The following is a 20971-nucleotide window of genomic DNA, read 5'->3' as shown; positions in this document are numbered from 1 at the left end:
AAAGATAAGTAACTACAATTAGTGCCCTGAATTCCAGAGGTCAAAAGTATGTCTTCATTGTCTTTGCCATATATATTTAAAAATTAAAACATGATCCTGCAGTCAGTACACTGTTCTATCAGTGCAGTTTCACACAAAGATTCATGTAAATTAAAATCTAAGTTTAAATGAATTTCTATTGGAACACAAGTACTGCAACTTCTGTGACACAGCTAACTTTACCGAGATGATGTTGATCTCTTTCAGAGGTATTGGAGAGGGAACTCAAATTGGATGAAGGCCGGGATCCCACTCTGTCAGCCTGAGCTTCATGAAGGTCCTGCAGCAGCTTAGTTGTTTCATCCAGATGTAAATGATTATCGTCATGGTCAAGCTCCTTCTTCACTTTTCCTAAGAGCCACCAGTCACCAACCAAAATCCATAATTAGCATATGTACATTGACTCATGAATTACCAAGTCTTATAAAAAAATTCTAAAATAAATTAACACAAGTGTTGTCTGTTACACAGATGACCTCAATCTTGCATTTTCCTTCGCACTTCTAAAAAGCAACAGCTGCAGATCTGTGTGATATTGGAAGATGAAGGAAAGCGCCACAGGAAATGGCTGAATCTGAACTGACTGAACTGAACTGAAATGCCCACTATTTAAACAGCTGTAAGAGCTTAATTTGTCTTCCTTATCTTTTAAACTCCAGATATGAAATCATAGGATAATTTGCTTTGGAAAGGACCTTAAAGATCATCTAGTTCCAACCCTGCTGCCAGGGGCAGGGACTAAACCAGGCTGCTCAAAGCTCCATCCAACCTGGCCTTGAACACTTCCAAGAGATGGGGCATCCACAGCTTCTTTGGGCAACCTGTTCCAGTGCCTCACTACCTTCACTCTAAATAATGCATTTAGTTTGCATCAAAGAAGTCAATAGAAAGATCACTTAAATATCTAACTTAAAATACAGTTAAAATAGGATATGTAATTTACAGAGGCAAAGAAATCTCCATCACAGAAGAACAGTATCTTCTCCAGTTACCATGACTTTATAATAAGCCAAAAAAACCTGAAATTGGAAAGAACTGGAAATATGTGCCAATATATGCTATTCTTTCATCTGAAGACTTAAAAATAATTCATTCGACTTAAAACAGGAAAATAAACTCTTTCCCTTTGTTTTCTTCAATGCAATTCTTGCTAACTTTTCAAAAATTATGATAAGAAGTAATGCCATAAACTCTCTCTGGAAGCCAACTAATCTAGAAGTATGGTTATTTACTTCTAGTTCAAAGAAGAAAACATAAACAGTTTTCAGTGGCACAAGAAATTCACAGTAAGATTGATATGTCTAAACATTATCTATAAAATGGATATTCATTTTTTACTGAACTAAATAAAATTAGAGTGTGACAGGATAATCAGAGCTTATAATTGCTTTTCAAAATGCATCTATGTCAGAAATCCTGCTGGAGGGAAGGAGGGCTCTTCAGAGGGACCTGGACTAGCTGGAGAGATGATCTGATTCCAAGAAGAATCAGATGAGGTTTAACAAGGCCAAGTGCCGGGTCCTGCACTTTGGCCACAACAACCCCATGCAGCACTACAGGCTGGGCACAGAGTGGCTGGAAAGCAGCCAGGCAGAAAGGGACCTGGGAGTTTGGATTGGCAGGAAGCTGAACATGAGCCAGCAGTGTGCTCAGGTGGCCAAGAAGGCCAATGGCATCCTGGCCTGGATCAGGAACAGTGTAGCCAGCAGGTCCAAGGAAGTGCTTCTTCCCCTGTACTCAGCGCTGGTGAGGCCACACCTGGAGTACTGTGTCCAGTTCTGAGCCCCTCAGTTCAGGAAGGATATTGAGGTGCTGGAGCAGGTCCAGAGAAGAGTAACAAGGCTGGTGAAGGGCCTCAAGCACAAGTCCTATGAGGAGAGGCTGAGGGAGCTGGGGTTGTTCAGCCTGGAGAAGAGGAGGCTCAGGGGAGACCTCATCACTCCCTACAACTCCCTGGAAGGAGTTTGTAGCCAGGTGGGGGTTGGTCTCTTCTCCCAGGCAACCAGCATTAGGACAAGAGGGCACAGTCTAAAACTGTGCCAGGGAGGTTTAGGTTGGATATTAGGAAGAAATTTTTTCCAGGGAGAGTAATCAGACATTGGAATGGGCTGCCCAGGGAGGTGGTGGATTCACTGTCCCTGGAGGTTTTTAAGATGTAACTGGATGTGGCACTTAGTGCCATGGTCTAGCAACCATGGCGGTGTTGGATCAAGGGTTGGACTTGATGATCTCAGAGGTCTTTTCCAACTTGGTTAATTCTATAATTCTATGATTCTATGAAATCTGTGGAAATCTTCTTTTCCTTTAAGTCTTTCATTACCTTATGTTTTATAATAGATAGTTTGGCCTCTTTCACATTCTGAATTCAAAGTATCTTAAAACATAAGCAGGTTGTTAGCTTGGATGACACTTGTGAAGGCATTTGACCATCTCATCAGCCTGCAGATTTAGCATTTAGATTCTAGCATTTAAAAGATACCTATCAAAGGCACGTATTTGAAACAGCATCCTAATACTTTTACACAACTGCCTTATCTGAGGATAAAGTCTTTCCAGAACCTGAAGTTTCCTATGATTTTTGTTCTGGGATATTCCAAGTGGTGATATGATCGCCCTTCACATACTTACCTAATTCCCAAGTTATTTCAAAAGACATCATATGAAGTAACATCATTTCTGAGCTAAAGCTCCACACTGATTCTTAAAGTTTATGTTACTATGAACACAAAATACAAGCAAAGCTATCAAAATTGTATTTCTTCAGTTGTACAAGAAAAGTTAGCTTGGATAGCACATGGATGTCTCAAAGGAGAAACAGAGCAAGGTTCATTTATCTTGTACCAGCCCTAGACTTTTACTTATGTCAAAATAGACTTGATACTACTTTTTGAACACTTTTTTATGTGTGTTTGACAGTAAATCCAGCTGTCATTTTGTCTGTGGTACAACTAAACCATAACTGATGTCCTGTATATTTAATTACTTACCTAATGAACTTAACATAGAAATATCAAGAGATACATCTGAATATGGTTTCATAGAGAGAAAATCCAAGTCAGAAGAGTTACTGTCTCCAGCAGATTCTCCAACCTATTAAAACACAAGAAATAGAAAGACTAGCCATAATGACAAGCTGTCATAATAACTTTCTAATGTTTAAGATAAATGCAAAATCCATTCCCTCAAAAGTGTGCATCACAATGCTTGAGACTGGGGCATCCATAACCATCTTGGCCAACCTGAAATTCACAGACACTTCAAACATGGTTCCAGGACAGACCAGTCGAATGAATGGCAAGGGATGTGCACAGTAATCTAAGTATCTTTTATCTGATATCCAGAACTGTTGAAACTCAATTACACACTCAACTCCTTCATGTCTCACAGAAGAACCCTAGTAGGTGTCCCTATCATGAACCACTCCCAGATCCCCTTTTCCCTCATCTCCTCAATGCATGAACACTGGATTTATTGATATTTTTAGTATGGTGGGCCTTCCTATACACGGTATCAGCTGGAACTGGCCTCTCTAGTATTTCTCCTATACATGTGCATAATGACATACAGCCTGCACTAAACAATTTCATTTCTTTCCACACCTGTTGCCATACTGCTAATGTAATGGCACGAAGTTAGAAATCAAAGTAAAAGTCACTAAGCTTTGAAACCTATTCTAACAGAAGTCTATGAGGATGCCTATTCCAGCAGGAGAAATAAGACACTCAGGTAGACACATGACCAGGTATTATCTTTTAGAAATATGAAACTTAGCACTTTAATGAATTAATTTAACCAGTCACCTTCTAGACAAGGATGACTTTTCACAAAACATAATGAATACTTATAAAATTATAAAATTTTATTAGTTGCTATATTGTAATCCATATAATTTTTATGTGAATTGGCATGGAATGCAATGCATTAGTTCTGTTGTCACAAATACATTGAAAGATAAAACCCGCACCACTTAAAGAAAGATTTGATTAGTAGCTGTGAAAGCATAAAAGATACGCATTTTTTACCCATGCTTTCTACGACATTTTCAATGGATGTGGTAAAACTAACCAATACTAACGATTTTTTACAATTTTACAGCAGGTTGAATCTCAAATATTCATCAGCAGATCAAGTATCGTTTTCAGTTTCCTAAGTGATCTTCCTGCATTGGATTTAATTACACATGCTGAAATAAACTGGAGAATACAGAACAATAAAGCCACTAACTGTCAAAGAATTAATTTTCAGTACTGAAACATTATTCTAGATACTGTAATTCTAATATTCTACTTCAGACTATGCACATCCTTGCCCTGAAACAAAATGAATGTCTCAATACTACTTTTTTTGGGTTTTTTATGTTTTGTTTTTTTTCTGTTGTTCCTCTCCAACCATCTTACCATAATCTGTTTGGAAGAATCCAGACAGGTATTATGCAACTTGTGTTCTTCTTTTATAAGAACTGGCAGAACCTAAAGAACAAAAGAGTATTTTACATCTTAGCATTTCATAGCTTATGCTTATATTTCCTAAAAATGTTTTCTAATAATGCTTGTGTAATTTACTGGTTTAGCACAAGAAGATCCTGGGCCACCACAGAACACTATCACATTTTGTGATGTTTGAGTAGAACCTTTATGAAAAAAAAAAAGACTAGCTCTTCTCTAAGGGCAACCATATACATTCATATAAACAATTTAGAACTAACCAGGACAGGCTCTTCAGGACTAACCTAACAGCCTCCTCTTTCTCCTATACTCCACTTACCATCTTTTTCTGCATTATTATACAGAACAGATGCACATTACATAAAATCAAGAACTTGAGTGCTGAAAGCTCCAAGAACATCACTTTGTCTACCTTAAATGCCCAACACCTTTTCGAGTTTAAAAAAAAAACCAAACAGACTGAATGTCAGCATAACTTACCTTAACTTCATCCAGTGGTTTTACTGGGATGTTTCGCCTCTGGAAAGAAAGAATACTAACAATTGCTTATATTCAACATATAATAAAGACCTCTTTCTTGTACAATTTCAAGTATTTTCAAACTTCATGCACAAAAGAAGGCTAGAGACAGCTAAGTTTTTCACATATCTGCAATGCAATTACAATGTAACAGTTAATGTTCTGCAATAATTTAGCATTATGTATTTTAACTAATCTTTGAGTCCCCTTATGCTATTTCCTCTGTTCACAAATTTTATATTCAAAAGCAGTATCTTAGTCACTACTTCAGTAACTTCTGAATCACAAATCACCTAAGGTTGTACTTTTAGATATACTAATTCTTACTCAAATGTAGCAGCACAAAATGCTCAAGCATAAAACACCATGGCATATCATCACTGAAACACATTTAATTATGTGAAATCGGCGTATATCAACATATGTCACAACTGAACAGCACTTCTAAGTGTAAATACCCATTGACCATTTGAAAGGTCTTCAGAAATTCTCATATGGAACCACATTCATAGAACAAGGTGGCAAAAAGGAAAAGGCACATTTGTAAAGCTAAGTTCACTATGTTGTATACACACATTTGTATATGCAGAGAGTATTCAAAGTACAGGGTTGTAACTTTTTTAAACTAATCCTTTACATTTCTTCCTGTTTCATATACAGTCTTTTTCCAGGTAAAAAATAGCCAGAAAATTCTGAAGGATTGTCTTGTGGTTTTCATTCTATTGCCTCCTTTTCTCGAAACACCACGCACCTTATTCTCTTTCTAAGTGTGCAGAGATTTAGCATAATCTCATTTCCACCATGTCAGGAAATCTAAGTACCTTCCATCTTCCCATCCTGCCTCCCTTTTTTTATTCCTCAATCATTCACAATGTCAGCATTTTAAATAGCAGACAATTATTTCAAACTAAGAGTGGTTTTCAGAGTGAAAATAACATGCAATTTCTATTAGACTATTTGGTCTTGGGAATGCAAACACTCCCACTAGAATCATACATATTTCTGAGAAAAATCTCTTCTGCAATCTTAGTATGAATCCCATCAGGAAAGTGTTTTTGTAAATAAGTTCTTCCTTCAGACATACTACATGACTTTAAAAGTTAGTACTGTTGGGTAAAAGACACCTGTACAGTGATATTAATCTGTTCTTCAACACTACTTCCATGTTCCAAACAATTAATTCTTCCACAAGAAGTATATTTTGCATTTCAATTAAGAAAAAAACCAAAAACCTCAACAAAAGCACAGCAATATAACTCAGAAGTAGGTACGTAAGTTATCACATTCAGTGACAAGGCTGCCCAAACACTATTCAGTTAGTTGGACCCTGCTTTGTCACATGCCCCTGCCCCTTCCTTTCTGCAGCCATAGAGTGAACCACAGAGAACTGATCAAGCCAGAGATAAGAAAAAAAATTACTCCTCTGTTGATTAATTCAGTCTGTAATTTGGTTCACAGCATGCCTGCTTGAACAGCTAAGCTTGAACTGCTTAAACTGACAGTGGAAAGCAAAGCACTTCATACAACATTGAAAAACAAACAGGTTCATTCTTGTTCTGATGAACTTGTGACACTTCTGTGCATCAAGAACACACCTGCTTTAGCTGATAAATAGTTTTGGAATGATCACCACTGGTGATCTGGTCCAGAAGATCATCCACTATTTTCTTGCTGTAACTTCCAGCATCCTTCACAAATTCTTGTAAGCTAGCAGGAATGGAGATAAGCATTACAGAAAATGTTTATTTTCGTAAAAAATATTTCAACTCAAAATACGATTTTCCCCAACACTACATTACACCTATATTTTCTTTGTTCTTTAACTCTTCCATGCTTATTCAGAAAAGCAATTAAGACAGAGTTTTTTTCTTTTTTCTATCATTGATAGTCAGTTAAAAAACAAAACCCAAAAAAGAGAAAAAAGCTTGCCACTAATTCTTTTGGTCCAAGATTAAGAATTAATGAAAAGTGGTATTTTCCTTTTCAAGTAACTTTAACTCTTTTGAAACTCCTTGAAAAATATCACTGTTTTAAAGCCACTGAAATCTATTACTTGCCTATTTAAACTTATTTTCTGATGGGTGTAAAGCAGAACACTAAAGCTTTAGCAACCTGTAGTATGCTGTTTTTGAAGACCCTAATAACAGCCTTGCAATAAAATTGGATAATTTAAAAGGGCAAATGGAAAAAAAAACTGCATCCCCCTACCTACAATCAAAAGCAAAAAACCAAAAAAACAGCACAAAAACCCCACCAACCAGGATGAAAGCTAGCTTCAAGTTTTATAGTGATTTATTTTAAAAATAAGTTTTAGAATAAAATATCAGGATTTGAACACTCCTAGTTGGCATTTAGTCCAAATTACTTTGCATAAAATTACTACTATAAGTTAGACTTTCTAATTAGGAAGTGCTTACCTTAAGGCACACTGTATTCCAGTTTCATCACCATATGCTGAGTACAAGAGTTCCATCTCGTCTGGTTTCAAATCATGAAATATAGAGTTGTTTTGCAAGGAAGGTGCTGTACTAGCACTTGTAAGAAAGGTTACTAAGGTAGAAGAAAGAGATGATAAATGATTAACACAAGTGTAAAAGACCACTTGGGCAAAAAAATTGTTTTCTGAAATGGATACAGAAAGTGCAGTGTCTTTTTTTCTCCAACTGAAATCAAGAGCAATATCTCAAGGACACTTCCAGACTCTAGAATCAGTGCAACTATTTTAACCATATAAACAAACGTATTTATATTATTGGAAAATCAAGAACTAAGTTAAGCACCACACTCCCAGAAAAAAAAGATTCATGCCCACACCTCCTTTTATATTTCTATTTTTTGTGTGTGTCTACTTTAGTGTTGGTTGCTAGTCAGTTTCTGGACAGCAGATTAGAAACTATTAAAAATATCAATAATACAAATTAAAAAAAAATCCACAGTCTGCGAAACCCTCGTCACATGATGCAAAAATGCAAGTGACTGAAAGTTTTTTACCCTCAACTGTAAGCACAGTTAGTCTGGAAAAATTATCTCCCACAAAGAAAACACACTACCATTATTGAAAAGCTTCTAGTGTGGCTGTAACACTAAGGCAAAACATTAATCCATAAACTTCCTAATTAAGTGATGTTTAATAAGAAGAAAAGTAACTTTAAAACTGCATTCTGCTGTCAGTGGAATAATTATACACTATAAGAATAACCAAGCAAACTTTCATACCAAGACAGGTAGAAACCGAAACTATTTTATTTCAGGTAATTGCTCAAATATTTAAAAACCAAAAAGCTAAAACATGTTCTTTGGCATTTACCTTTATTTCTTCGTTCATCTTTAAAGCCCAGTGTAGTGAAGCCAGGTAGTAATTTGCTTGACAGCGAACTCAGATCCACTGGGTGAGTCTCTTCCTCTAATAATTTGATTTAAAAGAAGACTTAGAAAAGTATTTAATGCATACAATTTATGGTGAATATTTAGATTTTACTATTTTAAAATGTTGCAATTAACATAAAGACTAAATGTCTTTTAATCTATACATTAAGCATAGGTACTGTAATTCAGGTTCTCCATTTAAACTTCAAACACATGCTGTAAATATGTTTCCATGTCTAATTGACAAGATCTATGGCTTACTTATTTCATTTTTAGAGTATACATCAACGTGTGATGTATACTAGCTGATTCACAAACATTCAAGACCCAGATTTTATGAAGTGATAAAAGCAGTTTCTTATGTTGACTAAGTGGTAGTTCGTTTACAGAAATCCAGACACCATTACCATCACTGTCTAAACTTTCAGTGGCCTAATTTCAGAGGTATTAAAGCACATGAATTTCATTAATTTTTTATTTTCAGATATAGGGAAGGGCATGTTAGCAGACAAAATGCTCAATTTCATTCCAGAAAAATTTACTATCAAATGAAAAAGAATTGAGACAATAATAGTGTTAAAGGCTCGTGTCTCCCAGTGTGTTTAGTCTAAAGCACTCATATATTCATCAATGAAACAAGAGATAAGCTGTGAACAAATTCCAATCTCAAAAGGTGCAAAGAAAGTACTAAATCAACATGCCACACAGGAGCATAAAGACTGTGACATTTCATTCATTACAAACTTTCAAAACTTCTGCATTTTGAGCTTGAAACTAAAACAAGTGAAAAGCATAAGCCAATATAAATAGCATATAGTAGTAACAGAACAACAAAAAAAAACACAACAGAAAAGATCAAGAAATTTAGCTAATGATTTAAATTAGGAAATAAAAAGGTAAAAGATTATTCTGAATTTCATTCTGTGCATCGCATTTACATAGGATTACAGCACTTTCATTCACCTTCAGACTATTAGGTTTTAACACTAAATTGTACTTGCAGCAAAAGCTTGTCTTCCAAGTCTTTATAAAGTTGTAGCAATGTATAAGTGCTTATAAAGAGATATTATTTTATCTTCTTACTGTTAGAAATAGTAAAACAGAGCACCTGAAGAGTGAAAATTTGGAAGTCAAAGAGAAACAACTTTGGGGTGTTTGGGAAAATGGTTTGGGAAATAATTAATGAAAATAATAAAAATTGTTTAAAAATTAAAAAAAATTTAAAACTCATCTATACTACACAGGATCCTTATGTACAGTTAAGACTTCAAAATCTGCTAAAACATTCAAGACTGCTTTTACCTTCTGCTTCAGGATCAGATGAATTTACTACGCTAAATAATAAAGTTCCATCTCCATTTTTTTTCAGATAACCAATCTGTGAACAGAACCACAAAGATATAGAAGTAATCATTCAAAACTGTTGAAAACTCAAAGAAAGAGTTACTTCCTTAAGAGAAAACTATAAAAATCATTTTTAGCTGTATTGGGACCCTGCACTGTGGTATTCACTTTTTAATACAGAGAATTATGGGTCACAGCTATTTAGCACCACTTAGCAAATGCTTCAGAACAGAAGACTTAGAAGTTCATATATGCAAATCCTTATTCATCTTTCTATATCAGATCTAATGTTTTCATCCAAGCAAACACAATTCCATTATCATTAGCATGAAGCCAGCCTCTCTGAGTACTAAATCTAGAACACACTTTCTTTTTAGAAGCAGAACTCCTAGCCACAATCTAAGTCACTGCTTATTTTCAAATCTAGAATGAACTGCTTGTTTTCATATCTCACCCACGACTTTCTCTAATTAGAAGTACTTTTATGAACACACAGTCAAATTCTTAAAGAGGAAGAAGTGCTGTGACAGACCTATTGAATCACTCAAGCACAGTGCTCAAAACACACATGTGAAAGACAATAGAGTACACCAGGGTCTGTAAAGATAGAGCCAGATCTGATGCAACAAGCAAAGCTGATGCCAGAAACTGACTACACATGAATTGGGCAAAAAAAGACTAACCTCTCAGTAAACGGGGAAAATGAAAACTATTCTCTCCCTACGGAAATATTAGTAAATACTTTGAAGTAAATTGAAAAATAAATCTCTCCCTATTTTGGTTTTTTCTCCCCTCCCTCTGAAAAACTTTAAAACTCTCTCTATACAGGAGGCCAAAGCTAAAGCTGGCATAAAATAAAAACAGAGGTAAGAAATGCTGGAAAGAGAATGAACAAGAAAAAAATAGCTTCAAGTAATGGCAAAAGTTAATAATGTCTGAGCTCTAAAAACATGCCAGTGTTACCTAGACTCTGGGACACAGAATGAGTTGTCCAGCTGATTAACAGCCTAGACAATGAAGAGCCGCACACCTCGAGCAACTTTTTCAAAAACAGACTGCATCAGCATGAAAGGCCTTTTCAGTGAAGCTAGTAATTAGCAGAAGACTGGTATTGCTTTAAAGAATTTTTAAAAAGCCACTGTTAATTTGGAGGTTTCAAACAGCCTTCAATCCTAGCAAGTCTTCTAATTATCTAAAGAAACAGAAATATAGTGAAGCTAAACCTTCACCAACTATTCTTTGAAGCTTTACTTCCTAATCCAGTTGAGCCTAAGGTGATTGCATAACAAGGGCCACTGCTCAAGAAACAGACATTTAAGTTTGAAGACACAACACCACTAATGCTTCAAAGCAAAGTTTCTTCTGCAACAGTTGTTAAAAAATTAGGTAGATAAGTCAGGATGTAGCAACATCCTAATTCTTTTCTCGATTGCAGTGGCCACTACAGTGACAGATGAGAAATGAGAACAAGGGTGGTAATAAGAGTCCACATGAGTCAACCGAAACAGAGTAAACATATCTCAATATAGGTCTGTAGTGAATGTCTGTAGCATTCACACCAATCCCAGCATGAAGAAATGAAGGAATCCACCACCACTATCACACAGCCCATAAACAGATCGTTCTAAGAAAACTGCACCAATGGCATCATTGTCCTTCTAACCCTTGGAAGGGCACAAAAGCCAAACACATGGAACAAAATCAGAATCACATTCAGGACTATCAAACCTGCTCTCTTATCCCAGTTATTGAAGGATGTCTGTATTTTGTACTCATGCTACAGTTGACAGCTACTGCTTGTAGGTACAAAACTACAAGAGGTTACAGACTCTTCTCATGGAAAACTTCCCATTGGAATTTAACACTTAAAAATTCCTGAATTCCTTGGGGGGGTGAGGCAGGGAAGGAGGAATCCTAATAACACTTCAACCTATGCATAGTTTGCTTTTTCTGAGGTTGCAACAATAAGAAGAATGTGATGTTATTTTAATCACATGCTAAGGGCTGCAATTCAAGACTGAGCAACATTTCACTGCTTCCTGCAAGAGAATTTTCAAAGATGTTCAACACACAAAATAACCCGAGATCCATTTAGGACAACCTACAATGGCTTTCAGTGGGAACTAAATGACACACAACAGCCATACTGGCAATCCACACAGAGCATACATCCTAGATGTTACAGTCTCAGAAAACACAACACTAAAGCCTGTCTCCTAGCATGAATCAAAGCATTCAATAGTCAGATACAAAATGGAATTGCGAACTGCACTGTGCAGTGGACCTTGCTGTTGGGTAGATATCGATTGATCCTATCCCGAGCTTCATCTGCCGCATGTTCCACTAGCGCCAGGACATGCTCTTCAGCAGTGCTGTCTGTCAGGCTGCATGCGTTTCCCTCAGGTTCAAAAATGCAGCTACAAAACAGAAGAGGAACAGCTGTAGAAATTAAAAGCGAAAACAAAACAAAGGGCTGAATTCTGGGTTTTCCTAATAGAACAATCAGTCTCACTACTCTCCCAGTGTCAGTCTACTTCAGCATTTAAGTGGAATCATAATCATACTATGAACTGAAGTTTTGGAGCAGAAGCTGAGAACTACTAAACTACTGAATTTCAAAAGTGTAATAGTTTCTGTACCTTGGTGAAAATGAAGTATTACAAAACAGAGACTGGGAGTAAAACTGCATTAATACAGGGTGAATGCTATATGCATCTTTAGTCTCCCACATGCATGAATATGCTATTTTCACAAATTCCAAACAGAAAGATGCAGAGAAGATATTACTTGATGAGGGATGGAAACTATGTAACTAATCAGAGAAAAAACCCAACAGGCTTATCATATTGCTTGCAGTAGGACACAGCTCCCAGTCTAACAGGGAGTCCTTTACTTCCTATGTTTGTTAGTATTGGCAATTAGCATTCCTAATCAGTATTAATCACACCATTCCTTGTAATTGAAATTACTAAATTTAACATTTATCTTTCAGTAGATCCCTTTCCATTAAAGCACCAGAAAAATAAAATTGTAACAGATAAGCATTTCCAAGATGGAACAGGACATAGGTATTATATAAAATCAGAAGAAGGTAATATCATAAGGACAAGTGTGAAGATATCACAGAATATGGCAGTCTTCATTATATTTTATATATAAAGTAAACTTGGTACATCAAAATATTTCAGGGCATTATAGGGACATTAGACACTAGGGCCAAACACCTTAGGTACTGGGTAGAGCATCTCCTCACACCAAATCCATTTCTCTCTCCTGGGTTATCTTCTTCCATTTGCTTAGCTAAGAATTTCTCTCTGTATAGAGATTCAGATCCGATACACAAGTAAGTTTTGCTATTAAAGACAATAAAAAGATCACAGGATCATACTATTATGAGACAAATGTGTTATACAATTTTGTGTCATTGAAACTTAAGAAAGGGTGTACACAGCAGGAAACTCCTCAATTGGCATTTACTGTCACGCTCTACAGGATAATTAAAGGACAAGAATTTTAAGAGAATGTTCAGAAGGTTGCAACATCCTGAACAAAACTTTCAAAAACTACTTAAACATTAGGATGTCTGAGTGACGAAGTCACTTTTTAAACTACAGTATAGAGCTCTAAGCTGCTTTAACACTTTCCAAGCACTGAATTCCCTCTTTCCCTTTTTATAATTGTGAAATATGAAGGCAAAAATATCCACTATTAGGTTCAATTCTCCCCGCAAAGCTCTTACTGTTCATCAAAAAGAATAATACCAATCTTACTGATGCAAAAATACAAGTGTTTAAAAGGTCAAGTTAACTAGAAAAACCAAATTCATTCCAACGACTAAAGTTGCATAAACATTGAAAACAATAGGAAGGTAAATTAAGGTAAATTCATACCACAAACTCATTGCAAAAAAACCGGTACCCAAATGAAATCAAAGGTCAGTTATTTTTAACTACGTGAATTGTATGTTAAGGTACATATCAAAGACAGAGCAGTACTACATGGATTGGCAGTGCCATTTGCTTGCTCTTTGGCAAAGTACGAAAACACTCCTGTAGCAGAGTTTATGCAAGAATTAATCCTGGGCACCATACAAAACAAATTATGTATCTCCTAAAAAAAAACAAAGAACCAAAAACCAAACTACCTCCCCTTCAAAAAGGTGCTTTCAGTTGATTTCTATATACAATTCAAAAAAGAAGGAACAAATGACATTTTGTTAGTTCTCCATTATAAAGCAACAGGTATGTTTCTGTATGCTGTCAACAGAATAGTTTCCACTAAAAAATTACTCTGTTTAAAATTTTTTTTGAAGATACATGTTGCAGTCTTCTATTTCCACAAAACAACTACATTAAAATACCATTTCTTTCATCAGACATTAAAGAGGACTAAAGAAATGCTTGAAGGGTAAAAGAAAATAAAAGATCTGGCTGATTAGAACCCTAAAGTTCACTTTTAAAAAAAAATGAGACAAGACATTTCACCTTTTTTACTTTAAAGGTTTAGGAAAGAAGCCTGCAGAACACATCCACATGATCAGATTATTTAAGACATAACTAGTGATGCTCTGTTATAGATTTTCTTTCTTAAAATTGCAGCTGAGATAATACTCTACAGTTTAAATTCAACATCTGTCTTTGGATGTTTATGCAAGAACACTGAACAAAAGTTGCTTGTAAATTACAGTTTCTGCTAATATCTCATAAAATAACTTAACTACATTTACATTCAAAAAATTTTACTAAAATTGGATTTTAGCTGTTATAAAAACATGGCTTTGTGAAATGGGGGTGCCTATTAATTGGAAGATTACTATTGCACTAGCAATGTATTTTATAAAGAAGCTTAATAAGATTTCACTGGGGAGATGTTATCATCTGCTCCAGAAACAATCTCCTGTATCTACACATCATGCCAGATAAGGTTAAAGTCAAATAAAATCATTCACTGATCTGGGACCACTTTGCTCTCCCAGAAAGATCCTGTTATGTTTTGATACAGTCATCCGTTTTAGGAAAGGAAAAAAAAGGGACAAAATGCAAAAGGTACTTGTGGCTATATTCAAAATAAGGTAGTATTTCTTAACATCATGAGAAGAAACTACTCATTACTTAATATAAAGAATAATAAAGATACCTATATAGACATTAACCGTAAGTGTTTAAAAGAATATGCAGTCATCTTCTGAATTGTTTGTCTCAAGTTGGGAATCACTGGGTTATTAAACAAGTTCTATAAATAAACAAGCAAACAAAATACAATAAAATTGTCCATTTATCCTACGGACCTCAGCAAAAAAGGCTGAAAAGAGGGTTTTTTCCTCACTTCTTTGCTGCTGTCTAATATTACAAAAGCTGCAACAAAGCAGTATGCATGCCCATTAAAACCTTTACCTAATAACTTCTTTATTTTGCTTTTTGGATTTCTTGGTAGTCTCTGCTTGTACAGGAACAACTTCAGGGACAGGTTCTTCAACTGCTGTATCTTCATCACCCAGAAGAGCTGCCTGCTGAGAAAAATCCATGTCCTGCATAAACGACATGCTGCGCTTCAAAGCTAACAGCCGTTCCTAGAATCAGAAAGGACAGAGCGGCAGGGACTTAACCTTTCCCTCATAGCCAAGATGCTATGATAATGGGATGGGATGGGAATGGCCATGGCCTTATTTTGTTCTTAATGTCTCGTTTCCAATGGCGATGCAACATGATTTGGTCATGGTAGCATGGCATCAGAATTTCTGCAGCCCAACTATCAAGAGAGAAACAAACAAACAAACAAACTGCATATACAAAACCAACTATTTTACACAAAACTTACCATCACTGTAACACATGCACACACACATACAACATGTGCACACAGAGCAGCTCACCAAAACTTCATTTTAAAAGCCAACAACTCTATTTGAGTAAAAAGCGTTATTTGCAACACACCTGAAAATTCCCCCACACCCAACACCTTGAAAAAAGTAGAGCTTTCTTGTTTATGCAGAAGTAAAACTTAAATGAGATCTTGTTTTCGAAGTTTCACCCAGAAGCAATATTTGACAATAGGGTTTAATAGATGTGAATCTTAATTGCTTCCACTGAGGCCAGGGGAAGAAACTCCTACAGACTTCTGCAGTGCAGATATAGTTGAGAAATAAATAAAAATTACTGAGTTATAATAAGAATGCTATCAAGCCCTTAAATATAGCAGTGCTAACAGGCACTGCTATGGTTAAACACAGAAAGATGAAATAACATTTATCATTGTCACTAATTATGTTCCTTTTAAGTATGATAACAACAACAAAAAAACCCCAACTGTTTTCTGTTTTTAATAGGTCTCTTACTTTGCTCATCATCTTAAAGCCTGTGTGCAGTATCTTCTTGGCTAGCTTGTAGTAAACAGTATCTGGTCTGTTGTAAGTCATTGCATTATCACACATCAGTTTAAAATCTGCCTGTAAAATACAAGACAAAAGAACTGTTAGAAATTCTAAGTCCTTTATTAAATGACTGGAAGATACCATTCCACCATGGTAGCTCTGTGATGAACACAGTTATATTTTAGCAGCAAATTCATGGAGTAAATGCAAGCCAAAAAGTAATGCAGAAATGCAAACAAGCCTCTTTTGTTTCTTCAAGATGCTCCCAAACTTCCCTTTTTAAGTAGTTGAATAAGACAGTCCAGCAAGCCAGAATTTAGAGACCTGAAGGCATTGCTGATGGCAAGGTTATTATAAATACTTTTTTACTATTTCCTACAAATCTATGTAGCATACCTAGCAAAACAGAATAATCTTTGTCAAAGCACTTGTAAGAAATATAAGCCATTCTTTGTTCACCTTGCTGGACCTTTCAAGAGAAGAGATTAACCCTGAGAAGCAAGCCAATGCTCTCTGTCAAGTTTATTGTTACATCAACACCACTCTAGGAAACAGTAATTCTGAAGGCAGTTAATAGAACTTCATGGATCAGTTAAGGAAAACTTCTTTCCTTCCAGGAGCTGGCGATATCATGAAAAGATTTCTTACTGCACTCTCTGTAAGATCACAATGCATCTAATAAAGTATTACAACAACAGCAATACATAAATTAGTATGGCAAGTTGCCAATAAACTTGCCAAGTAACTTTCTGCCATTTCAAATGAAGCCATACGGAAAATAAGACAATTAAAGATAAAAAATACGTAGTTGTTATTGACTCTTACACAAGAAGTTTCAGTATATCCATAGTTCTCTTGCAGACAAGTCAAAATTACATATTAATCAATCTAACCAGGTCTAGATTAAAAAAAAAAATGAAAAAGGAGGGGCAAGGAGAGGAAAAAAAGAGCTCCAGGTTCTTCAACCACTTAAGTCTTCATGATAGCCTCACTCCTGTTTAAGTTTAGCAGCATGCTTTCCATAGAACTTTAGAACATGTTTTTGGTATCCACAGTAATTTGTAGTAGACTGTAGTAGAATCTGACAGAGTATTCGTAACACACTGAATACACAAAAGTGCTCAGTTCTGAACAAAATGCACATTAATTAATGTCAGAAAAGCATCTACAGTTAAAAAGAATTTTCAGTTTCTTATTAGTTCTGAAATATCTACATCTTTACTAATTCACCTTGAATTCAGTGACTGATTTGTATTCATTTGCTGCAATTTTTTCCTTCATCGTACCAAAATCCATAGGGTGTTTTATTATCATGGAATATCCAGGAGCGATGGCATCCGTGACTGGAAAAGCAAAAAACCCATGAGGATCTTTCCTAAAAATAAAAACAATACATTTAGATTTATAGCAGCAAACAGAACAGTTCTTGTTTTTATACCACAATAATGACATAATGGTAGTACTTATAAAAGAAAACAACACCAAAAGCATTCTCATAAAACAGAAGCATGTTTGACAAATTTCTTCATAAATTAAAGCATTTTGATTATACCTTTGTAGACTTTTTGAAACACATTAAAAAAAGTCTTTCAATTCAATGATCAAATGATCAACTTAAGCTAGTTCTTGTATTTTTTAATTAATTTTTGTATGTTTTCTACATCTCTACACTCCAAATTGGTCTTTTGTCTTCACTGAGTAAAAAAACCCCAATTCTTCTTGTTCATAAGGTCCTCTAAAATAAATACAATGTTTAATATTTTTGAACTAGTTCCCAATTCAGCTTATTGCTATGTAATAAAAAGGATTTTTTTTTTAACATGAGGTACAGGCTTAAGATCTTATTGAAAACAGTAAAATAAAAAGCCTCTCCAAATCAAGGGGATTATCAAGTAAGCAGGTATAAATTTATTTTGTATCTGACAGGGGACACAGAAATAAACATAATTAAATTAAAACAGTTCAATCTTTTAAAGCATTACAGAATCATAACTGGGTTTTAATCCCTAAATTAAATCATCAGTATTTAATAAATTTAAAATGGCAATTACACTGGCCCAAAACACTTACTTCCCTGCTAAATGCTAGAATTGTCAAGTTGGTAATACTTTTCCCAAACTAATCTTCAAAAACTACCAGGTCTGGCACGACTGCAAAGGTTAACAGATATACTACAGTCAGTCTTCAGGCACTATTTTCAAACATAAAACCAGGAGAAGAAGTTGTAAAGTAACACATATAAATATGCATTAGACACTGTCGACACAGCTGAACGTACAATACAGTTTATACCTTTGAAGCTGCCGAAGGAAGTGTTCTAGTAATTGCTGGATCGGTGTGCTCTCGTTTTCAGCTGCATTTTGAGATGAAAACACAGATAAGTGCAAGGAAACAGAATACAGGTATATTTATTTATTTAAAAACATAAATACTGGAGAGAACATCTTAACTACAAGTACGGCTTGCATATCTGAAGCTCAGCGTGACATACGTTTCAAAGCAGAAGCATACAGTACCTATTTCTTCTCCTTTACTGTTTTCTGAGCTTTCATCACATTAAAAACTAATAGACATTAAGTCAGATGTAATGCTAAGTCTAGTAGCTCTAAGAATATATATTAATAAGATTAAAATAAGATGTTATATATTTTTACAGGAAAAGAAAAGTGAAACTTGGTTGCTGAAATCATGCAATTGGGAAATCCACATTCTTACAACATGTTATCAGTGCAATTTTAATGGTTTCTTTACCATTAACCCCATGCAATTAGCTTCTCTGAACCTTTCAGTCACTGAGTGACAAACAGATGCAGATTTGCTGGCACGTGAGGTACTGATTACAATTTCACTTCCTGTACAGGTACAAATTACACGATTAATACTACTCATTAATTACTTGTTCCATAGCTCAGAGAGGTTGCCTTTAATGTGAAGTTTGAAACACTAAACAAGCAGCATGCTGAAATCTAGAATTAAAACTCCAACTCTTCACCATGATATTGGAGCGACATTTCCCTTCTTAACTGGAATAGGTAAGGTAATTTATATGCTTTGAAATATCATTTTACAAGCAGATGAAAATACAATAATAAAGATACTAGTTTTTAGTCTGTCAGTTTTCCAAGGTTCCTGACTACCCCGAGACATAAAACTCTGACCAGAAAATTTCAGCTACCTTGACAGCTGATGGCCAACATTCCTTAATTTAATGCCCAGTCATAATTAGAAAACTCCTCAATGAATTACTTGACCAGTCAAAGGACAGTATTCCAAAGACAAGACACACAATATTCCTAAAGACACAGCTTTTTGCTACCAGGTTCCACTTTCAAGCATATGTGTAACTGAGATCATGATGTATTTGAAAATTCTCTTAAGTAAAAGTTTCCACTGGATAATGTTGAGTTTTAACTATCAAGCAATGGCTACAGGTAGAAAAAGCATGACAAAATCTGAAATAAATAAACATACAGAAGTTGCCACACAGTTCATAAATATTTTGGTTGGTGACAAAAATTAAAGATTGGTAAATGAAAAATAGGGTGGTGGGGGGTGGTGTCCATGGTCTTTAGAGACACCCTATCACAACTTCCTGTTAATGAAAATATCCGATACTAAAACTCAACATATGTTATTAAAAAAAAGACTGTAACAACAACTAAGCAGTCTTCACAAGATTTTTTTTTTTTTGCCTTGAACTAAGGAAAACTGAAAATTCAGACATTCTGATCACTGTTCAGTAAATGCTGAGGATAAGGCATTAGGGGAACACTGTGCACAATAACACTTTTATGCCAGAGAAGTAATAGAATAATAGAATAGAAGTAATAGAAGCCAGAGACAGATCTCCTTGGCAACTTCAGTCAACTGAAAACAAACCTACTAAAACCTGTAACCACCATGAGGAATATTGACTTTTCAGACAATGCAAAGTTCTAAATGCTGAAAAAAGTGAAGTCTCTAGATTTCAGCAAATCTTCACAAAAATTTTACATTTTGGTACCTTTGACAAAACTTCGTTGTGCATGCTTTTAAAAACAACCAAAATGATTTAATTCCTCACGCTGCTCACCTGGCTGAGTTCTGCATGCTCTGACAGGACGATCTGGAGGAGGTTCAACCTCTACTTTTTTCCCAGGATCAAAATCATCAGTTTCTCCTTCAGTGTCACACTGTTCTTTCTCCCTTTTCCTCTTTTTCTCTTCCTAGCACAGCAGGAAGAAGACATCTTTTAGAAGAACATACTTGGAATGTGCAATCCCACACACCAAAAGAAAAGAGACAGCAAATTCTTTCATTTGGAATAATCATTCTATATCTTAGTCATAATACGGTTTAAACAACACTGCATATATTTTCACTATCACTTTTTCAGTTTTCTTCTCCAATTAAAACTAAACTGTTCATCTTTAGCTACTTTGTATTTAACATAGTATTGTACTATCATTACTGTACTTTCATGGAAAAGAATGTTGAACTCTGAAGCTATTTATACGTAAAATTGCATGATAACAAGCTACACTAGAGAGCAAAGGAAGTTAATTTACTATTCAGTAAAGATTAGTCTGGAGCTCTGCTTTGATCAGTGTACTTTTGTTTGGTGCATTGAACAGGAATGAGTAAAGTATATGATAATTCACAAAGCCCACAGAAGAACCACAAGGACTGCTCTGTAACAGTGGTGGCAATTAATGATCTCTTCCTGAGCTTCACAGCAAAGGCAAGCCTAAATCATTCCTATAATCTTGCAGTCATTATCCATGTTTTCAAAGAAAAGCATATTTTCATTAGCCTTGTTTAGTCTGCTGTTTTGCTTCTTAACTATCTGTTAGCTTATTCTGGGAAAAAATCCAAACAATCCCCACACTGTAACTTAGTAAAGGCAATT

At 35.3% G+C, this 20971-nt stretch overlaps 1 protein-coding gene across 6 annotated transcripts in view; it reads right to left on the bottom strand.

Annotated features, from left to right (window-relative positions):
* Nucleotides 1-145: 145 nt before the first annotated feature.
* Nucleotides 146-20971, bottom strand: part of BRD9 (bromodomain containing 9) — a 23103-nt gene continuing 2277 nt past the window's right edge. The window contains exons 3-17 of one of the 6 annotated variants that reach the window (XM_017822350.1): nt 20156-20288; nt 18376-18436; nt 17314-17458; nt 16048-16158; nt 15107-15282; nt 12938-13027; nt 11998-12130; nt 9672-9747; nt 8311-8406; nt 7421-7553; nt 6599-6710; nt 4965-5003; nt 4437-4508; nt 3027-3129; nt 146-390 (exon numbers count right to left, since the gene is read on the bottom strand). In XM_017822350.1, the coding sequence (XP_017677839.1) occupies nt 176-390; nt 3027-3129; nt 4437-4508; nt 4965-5003; nt 6599-6710; nt 7421-7553; nt 8311-8406; nt 9672-9747; nt 11998-12130; nt 12938-13027; nt 15107-15282; nt 16048-16158; nt 17314-17458; nt 18376-18436; nt 20156-20288 (1695 nt within the window). In that variant the 3' untranslated portion in view covers nt 146-175. The remainder of the gene's footprint in view (nt 391-3026; nt 3130-4436; nt 4509-4964; nt 5004-6598; nt 6711-7420; nt 7554-8310; nt 8407-9671; nt 9748-11997; nt 12131-12937; nt 13028-15106; nt 15283-16047; nt 16159-17313; nt 17459-18375; nt 18437-20155; nt 20289-20971) is intronic. The other 5 variants (XM_017822357.1, XM_017822360.1, XM_017822370.1 and 2 more) reach the window with 5 other exon arrangements.

The sequence above is a fragment of the Lepidothrix coronata genome, unplaced genomic scaffold (genome assembly GCF_001604755.1).
Source record: "Lepidothrix coronata isolate B3197 unplaced genomic scaffold, Lepidothrix_coronata-1.0 Scaffold3, whole genome shotgun sequence".
Lineage (NCBI taxonomy): Eukaryota > Metazoa > Chordata > Aves > Passeriformes > Pipridae > Lepidothrix > Lepidothrix coronata.
Note: the sequence above shows the minus strand (reverse complement) of the source record. Positions and strands in the feature narration are given on the sequence as shown.